Here is an 8,253-nt window from a genome sequence, read left to right as displayed (position 1 = left end):
GTCATTTTCTTTTGCCACCAAACAAACACCTCTCTACTCTCTTCTTCTTTTTTCTTACAAAACCCCCTTAAATCCCATAAAACAAAAGAAAAAGTCATTTCTACACATTGCATCAAAAACACCCAATTTCTCACTTCTAAAAGCAAAAAGAAAAATGAGAGGGGCAAATTTGAAATTTCAATCTGCTATAAACTTGAAGTTTATAATATTTTGCTTTGTTTTCATTTGTTTAGCATTCTTAATAGTACGTTCATCTTTCTCTTCATCATCAGAAAACAGCAAAGAAACCTTAATGTCATATGTGAAAACCCAAAATTGCCCTTGTAACAAAATCCCACCTTCTTTATCCGACACCATAATACACTACGCAACATCCAACATAACTCCCCAACAAACGGCGAAAGAAATCTCCGTCACAGAACGAATTCTCCGCCGTAAATCACCGTCAAACTTCCTTGTATTTGGGCTGGGCCGCGACAGTCTAATGTGGGCCTCATTAAACCACGGAGGTAGAACCGTCTTTTTAGAAGAAAACGAAGGTTGGATCAGCGAAATCAAGGCCCAATTCCCTACCCTCGAATCATATCTCGCCACGTACGACACCAAAGTACGTCACTCCGATGATCTCATGACGTCAGCTGTGACGTCAGAGGAATGTTCCAATGTGGTGGACCCCAGGAAAAGTAAGTGCAACTTAGCGTTGAAGAGTTTACCAAATGAGATATACGAGGTAGAGTGGGATTTAATTATGGTGGATGCGCCCACAGGATACCACGATGAGGCACCAGGTAGGATGAGTGCGATTTATACAGCAGGGTTGATGGGGAGAAATCGTGAGGTGGGTGAGACGGATGTATTTGTACATGATGTGAATCGAGTTGTAGAGGATAAATTCTCAATGGAGTTTTTATGTGAAGGTTATATGATACAACAAGAAGGAAGATTAAGGCATTTTACTATTCCTAGTCATAAGGCTCGCCGTGGTAGACCTTTTTGTCCTCCTCCTAAACCTAATTCTACTTAAGAGTCTTAAGAAGTAAGAATTAAGGTTGTTATTATATTCTTTTTACCTTCATTTATAAATAATTTCTCATGGTTTTGTGTTAATTATTATACTTATGGGTTTTTACCTTTAATTTGTTATGTTAGTGACCCTATATATATGTTTAAATCATTTGATATGATATATATAGAGAGAAAGGGGTTAGGTGTTATTTTGGACGAGTGATAAAACGCTTATGAGCGGTTATCACTGTCTATTTATCAGAGTATGTGTAATTTAACAATTACAAAAAGAATAAAGTGGTAATTTAACAATTAAATGAAGTCGATATAATATTAGGGAATTGACTCGGGAATGGAAGGGAAAAAGGGACACATGAGAGAGTAGACAAAAACATGAATTTCAAACACACAAATAGGGGTTGATTTAACAATAACAATATACAAACATGGGTTCGTATCAATAATCAAATGTACTTTTTTGGGGGGAAGCTGAATGCGATATGCAAATCAATGCTTTACGACAAAGATCACATGTTTCCTTTTTCACAGATATGGGTTGAGTTAGCAAAAATATGTGTTTTAAATACACAAATATGGGTTGATTTAACAATAATCAAGGTTTCAAAACAAACATGGAAACTTAGGATTTGATGGCATTTCTTTCATGTTTTTGGATGAGTAACTTTTAAGACATTCTACATCTATCATATGTGATATGACTATAGAGTAGTATAGACTATAGACTATAGTATACGTGTTGAGATTCGATGGAAAGTTTCAATCAATGAGTTGTGAATTGTCGCGAAGATGAAGTAATAAACTGTTTTGTAATTTGGATGAGTTGCTTTTTTTTTTTTTTTTCAATTGGTTTTAACATAATTCATTATACAGAATGAAAGACTTCTCGATTATAAGTTTTTTAACAAATAATCACGACATACAAAGTGCACTCTTTTAAATTGGGTTTATAAGTTTCCAGAATAACCTTATTTGACAAACTTGACAATCACAATATAGATTGTCATATCTCATATGACATCACAGTTGCATATTTGCATGATACATTGGATTTTCAATAGACCTTGAAATAGAGTGCGAAAGACTAGCCTTGAAGTTGGTCTAAAGTCCTAAATCCTAGAATAAACTTAGAGCATAACCAATGGTTAGACCAATTTTAGGGGTCACCAATTATTTTATTACTTTCTCTTTCCTCCACCTCATTTATGCCCAACTTACCCAAAAACCCTTATTTTTTTACTCCCAATGGTTAGACTGATTTAAAGGATCATCAAACTCTCTCCTACTATTTACCATACCCAAAAAATTAAAACCAAATTAACTAACCCAATATCTCTTGCCACATGTCCACCTTTATATAACTTTGGCTGACAAGTTTTTGGGATGAACGGTCCATCCCAATGCCCAGTTCATCTTCTTCTCTCTCCTCTTTGTACTCTCTCTCCTATTTTTTATTATTACTTTTTCCCTCTCTCTCCTCATGAACTCCCAAGAGTCCAATCACTGGGTATGCTCTTAAATAACGGAAAACGGAGTAATGATCTTGTCATCTGAGATTTGACTGCCTAACTTCTTTTTTGTTATGATTTATGAATCATCTAGTCTTTTGATTGGCTACAGAAATTTGAACTTTTTGAAGAATGTTTTTTTTTTTTTTTAATAAGGTAAGGAAAAACTATAGGTTGGGATCCTAATTTATTAATGGTGAGAATTAATCCCAAGATAATCGAGAGAGAAGCTCTAACCACTAAACTATCTCCCACTCTCGAACTTTTTGAAAAATTGCAGTTTGGTAACAGGTGGGATACTGGAAGGTCCAACAGTAATAGTTCCATCCCAAATAATCCTTACTTTGTATGAACTCCTATTCATCATAGAACTCATCGAAGTTCATGAGTCTAACTGATTTTGAAGCAATTTTTTGGGATTCAGCATGATTTTTAAATATAGAAGGTTCCTTTTAAAAAAAAAGTTTTTCTAAAGTTTGTTACTCTCTCATGGGTTATGTTCCTTTATGTTCGGCCATTTCGAGCTAAGTTATTTTTAAAATTCGTGATTCCATCTTAGGGCCTGTTCTCCCCAGCTTATTTTCAGTTCAGTTCAATTCAGTTCAGCTCTTGACAATACTTTTACTCTCACATATCACTATTCATTTCAGTTCAGTTCAGTTCAGTCCAATCCAGCTCTTTTATGCCGAAAAGAACAGGTCCTTAGTTTATAATCAACAAAATTAATGAGACCAAATAGAGTGATTGTGATAGTAATTCAATAGCACTATAGTATCGAAATCATTTATGATATGGGACAATATTTTAGATACGTCCAAAAAAAAAACATAAAATAAGATAGAAAGTGAGTATAATAAATAATGTATATTCTTATGGCTTAAAAGCAAACATTGGCCAACTGAATCTAGTTGGTTTCGGCAGATCATAATAGGCCCAGCTTGAGTTGGGAAAAGTACGGCCCAAAACAATCATAACTCAAACTCATGATTGTCGATGAAAGGTCCTCAACTTCATCTTTTCAGTTCACTACGTTCAGCTTTTATTAATCACCAAAAAGTAAAAATCACAAAATTAATGTTTCTTTCCGTTACTAACTTTTGGGCCTTATTCTTATAAAATAAAATCGAGTTCTTAAGCTTCATGGTACTTCATAAATGGGCCGGAGTACTAGTTGTGATTCTGAGAGTAAGAAATAATGTGGGCCAGGACTCAGGAGGTTTAGCAGTAGTAAATTTCAGTACTTTGTGCTTTTTTTTTTTCTTTCCTTATTATTTTTCTTTTATGCTAGTACTTTGTGCTATTGTGGGGAAAGCCGGAAAGGGCATTTTGCGATTATATTACTCCTCCGGTCCTCCCCCTCTTTTTACACTAACCTTTCAAGTACTCGGTCCCATTGTAACCAAATTTATTTTATGATGTCAAAGGTAAAGGTTATAACCCCCCTTCATTTTTTTATTACGATATTTTATATTAAAAATCAAGTTACTAACTTTAACGGATTATTTTGATATATGTGATTTTGTTAGATTCATCTATAGAAGTGTGAATGAGTCAAACCTGCTCGCAAACTATTCGAATTCAGTTCGGTCAAAGCTCGGCTCGAGTGGACTCGACTCGAGTTCGGATTCGACTCGATATATAAACGAGCTAAGCCCAAGCCGTATATGGCTCGGCTCAAAAGCTCGTGAGCCTGGTGAATCCGCAAAAGACAAGATAGGTAAATTCCTATCCTTGTCATTCTCATCCGACTGCCTTTGCTTCAGCCTTCCCTTCTTAATCTCTTTCATCTCATGTTGATCCAGCCGATGCGAGGGAATAGGTGAATACAATAGATCCATACGAGGTACGTTCAATATCTTACTCGCGCTCGTACTCGAGGAGGGAATAGTCTTTCTAGGAGGCTAAGGAAAATTCCATTGTTAAGATAATAGGTAGCCTAAAGGCCCTTATATCATTATCTCTCTAGGTTGTAGCATTTGAAAGCCTTTACATCAGTCCAAGGCTCTTTGACTATTAAGACGACTTCGCCCCCTTTTCAGAAGACCGAGGATCAGGAGCTACTTTATACATACCAAGCCAATCTTGCTGAAACAACAAGCTAAGGAAATACTACCATGCTCGAAAACTTTTTACGTAGGTAATATTTATGCAAATTACTAAGTGTCCCAAATCAATTTCAAAGACAAACAACACCCTTATATTTCCTTACTTATTGCTTGCCATGTTTAACTTTTCTTGACGAAGGCTATTTATACTTTGACAATTTATAAGCTGCACAAATCTTATAAGCTTCTAACAAACAACTTAAATACTATCTAATTGTTATGCAATATAAAACTATTACGATCCACTAAGGTAGCTGAAAAGTTTGTTTTGGAATGGGTGGTGGGATATTTTACAAATAGAAGTAGCTTACAAATCCTCCAAGCTAAGGCTCGTAGCTGGATGATTTTGCTTTTTAACTTCCATATGTCCCACATCGAAGGAATAACAAGTGTATTGGGAATTCAACATTATAAATGTGGGTGTATCTAGAGATGTTTAGATAGTTTTAGATGTTGGGCCTAGCTTTGTCGTTGAGACTGACTCTTCAGCATCTAAATCTGTAATGAACAAAATATTTGAGTTGACAAGATTAAGTTGGGCCGTAAAATTTTAAAGCTTGATTTTCTAAGTTCAATCAAGTCAGTTTCGAACCGAACCGAGCCTCACATTCAAAGACACGAGCTTGACTCGAGCCTCACATTCAAAGACATGATCCCGAGCAAAGCTCCATTTTTTAGGCTCGACGAGCCTCGAGCTCGAGCCGAGCCTAACACTATTCAGGCTCGGCTCATTCCTACCCCTATTCATCTCCATTTTTAGATTTGTAATTTCAATTTTTTTTATATATAATTTTAACTTAAGAGGAATAAGAGATATTAAGGATTAAACACATTTTGAAAACCGTGAAAAACAAATGTAGTGATTGAAATAAAACTGAGGAAGTAACATTTTAAATAATTTATTGGTCCCAAAATTTGAAATCATTTTAAATAAACTAAAAGTTAAAACTAGTGAGCAAAGATCTGTAGAAATTGATATTATTAACGTCAACTTTGTCAAATATGTTTGGTTGTACTTTAATTTGTACTTTTTGAGGTTTATTAGATTGTTAGTTGTTTAAATTCCATGAACAACCACGTGAATGTAAGTATTTGATCAAAGTCCGTTCTTTAACATCAACGAATTTTTGACCATGGACCCATGAAGCATCCTTAACGTGAAAACATGGAATACAACATTTGAAGAGCCCAAGTTCTGTTTGGGTCGCAAGCAAGAATGTAAAGGAATCCCAAGTTCTATTTGGGTTCCTATTTATTTTTGTTGTTTATTTCAATGCTTAGAATAAAGTCTAGTCATTATTTGTATCACTTAAGCAAGTAGGCGTGTGTTTTTCTTCAGATATTAGGCTACTTAGTTGCTGATGTTAAGCTCTTGTAACAACTCATTGAAGTAGAGTTATGAGGGGAGTGAATTAAGGAGGCTTTTAAGCTCCTCTAAACCGTTTCACTTTGGGCGGTTGTAGGGTGTGTGTGTGAAGCCTTTTGAGTTTCTTTTGCTGCTCCACCATCTATATAAGGAGAGTATATGATAGGCGAAGATCAGATTTTGAGTGATATAAAAAAACCTTTGTGTTTATAGTTTTGTACTTTGAGTTTGTCTCAAGTTAAAACTAACCCTTATTGCTTTGAGTGTGTGTTGTGTGATTAATTAGGGGAGATTGAGTAAGTCTTGTCTTTGGCCTAAGATCCCAAATCATTGAGTTTGTCTTGTGATTTGGTCACTATCCTAATTTTGTGAGTTATAAAGTGTTATTGTGAGTGTTCTTGTTGTTGTTCTTGAGTTTAAAATCATCATCCAACTCTTTGAAAGGTGTTTTTAGATTCACATCAGTATTGTCCCATGTTAAACACGAAGGAAGGAATAACCAACTTAATAAGTTTGAATAGTTATTCATTCTATTGACAATTGGTCTTAAATGAAATCCAACCAAAAAGTGCCTAGTATGAGTGTGTGAAAAGATTGAAAACCCACATTTCACAACAGGTTGAGTAACCAAAAATTAAGGATTGGCATTGGCTAAAGTTGGCATGAACCATGGTCCAAGGCCTTAGTTGATTGGTCATCATATTTCTCGTACTTGCCTAACCAAGATAGCTTCCTCCTCAGCCAGTCTTGTCTCTCGCACTGATAGTCTCACTCACTCTCATCTCTTGGTCACTCTTAAACATTCTATCTAAAATGGTGCAATTAAAACCTTTACAATAATTGGTTGTGAAATAAACAATTCCAAAGTTTATGCAGGCATCTCGTGCATCTTTATGAGCGGTGATTTTAAATTGCAATGAAATTATAAGATTATTACGGTACTTTTCATCGAATTCTAAGCTTCTTCTTTCATTCAGGTGTCATGATCATGTGTTAACTTTCTAACTTTGTTGTGTATCATACACAATCACACAACAAATACACAATGACACAAATAGATGATTAAAAAGGAATGAAAGAAAAATGTGTCAATTAAAAATTCCAAAAGTAGTAACTTTAGATCCATTCTCCTCACAGCGCAGCATAGGGACATAGACATATATAGGAGGCTAGATTTGCTTCAATTCTACTATGATGACCAAAATTGTTTGTATTCATGACCTGTGACTCTGTGAGTATCTCATCTTATATTAACATGTGAATTTGGATAATTCAAGAGAAGATCAAAACACCCAATTTTGGAATTTGAGAATTTGAGATATAACTTTGTGCTCTGCCCACTAACGATCACTATTCACTAAACGTCTAAACATCTGCCTCACTTTCACAATTCACATAGTAATTCTTTGATATTTACTCAGGTATGAAAGAAATAAAACGCTTCTAAAAAAAAAAAATCTCTCAAATAGACGCGTTTTATTTATTTTAGAATGGAGGAGGTTTTCGGTATAGTAATATGTAGTAACAAAATTGTACGATGAATTAAAATAAACCACACATGATGAGTAAAACTAAAACATACATTAATTTATGAACGAGAGGTGGTAGTTCAGTGAAGAATCATCCCCAATTTGTAGACTACTAGTCTAACAAAGATTGATCTTCGAACCAATTATCTTTCCTAATAAAAAAAAAATACACTAATTTTTGACCAATACATGATCAATAATGAATCTACCGAGTGGGTAGATTTAGCTTTTTTATTTTTTTTAAAAAAAAAAACAAGTTTGCACATCATTATTACACAATTTAGAACTAGAACTACTACTCCCTCCGTCCCATAATGTAGTGCTCACTTCTCATTTTTCACAAGAATTAAGAAAAATGGAAAGAGTTTTAGAATTTCACAAAAATATATATTTAAGTAAATATTTATTGGGTATATTTGTCTTGGAATTAGTTTTTTTATTTTTTTTCCTTTAAAATAAAATGAAAGAGCAATAAATATATCTTAAAATGGTGTAAAACAATAAATAGGGGTACATATTTTAAAAGAAAGTAGGGGTATTTTGAAAAGTTTTATATAGAAATGAAGGATAATTTAGTCCAAACAAATTGATAAAAAAGATATAGGTACAACATTTTGGGACACCCAAAGAGAAATGCAAGCACTATATTATGGGACGGAGGGAGTAATTACTAGTAGTTACTACATTACACACTTTAGAATACATAGAAATAGTGACATTAA

General features: G+C 34.3%; 1 protein-coding gene across 1 annotated transcript; it reads left to right on the top strand.

Moving 5' to 3' along the window:
* LOC104884458 (glucuronoxylan 4-O-methyltransferase 3) lies at window positions 1-1,107 on the top strand. Its single transcript, XM_010669106.4, has one exon. The coding sequence runs from the start codon at window positions 155-157 to the stop codon at window positions 1,022-1,024; it is 870 nt and encodes a 289-aa protein (XP_010667408.2). The 5' UTR covers window positions 1-154; the 3' UTR covers window positions 1,025-1,107.
* The last annotated feature ends 7,146 nt before the right edge of the window (window positions 1,108-8,253 follow it).

Source organism: Beta vulgaris, chromosome 6 (genome assembly GCF_026745355.1).
Source record: "Beta vulgaris subsp. vulgaris cultivar EL10 chromosome 6, EL10.2, whole genome shotgun sequence".
Classification (NCBI taxonomy): domain Eukaryota; kingdom Viridiplantae; phylum Streptophyta; class Magnoliopsida; order Caryophyllales; family Amaranthaceae; genus Beta; species Beta vulgaris.
Note: the sequence above shows the minus strand (reverse complement) of the source record. Positions and strands in the feature narration are given on the sequence as shown.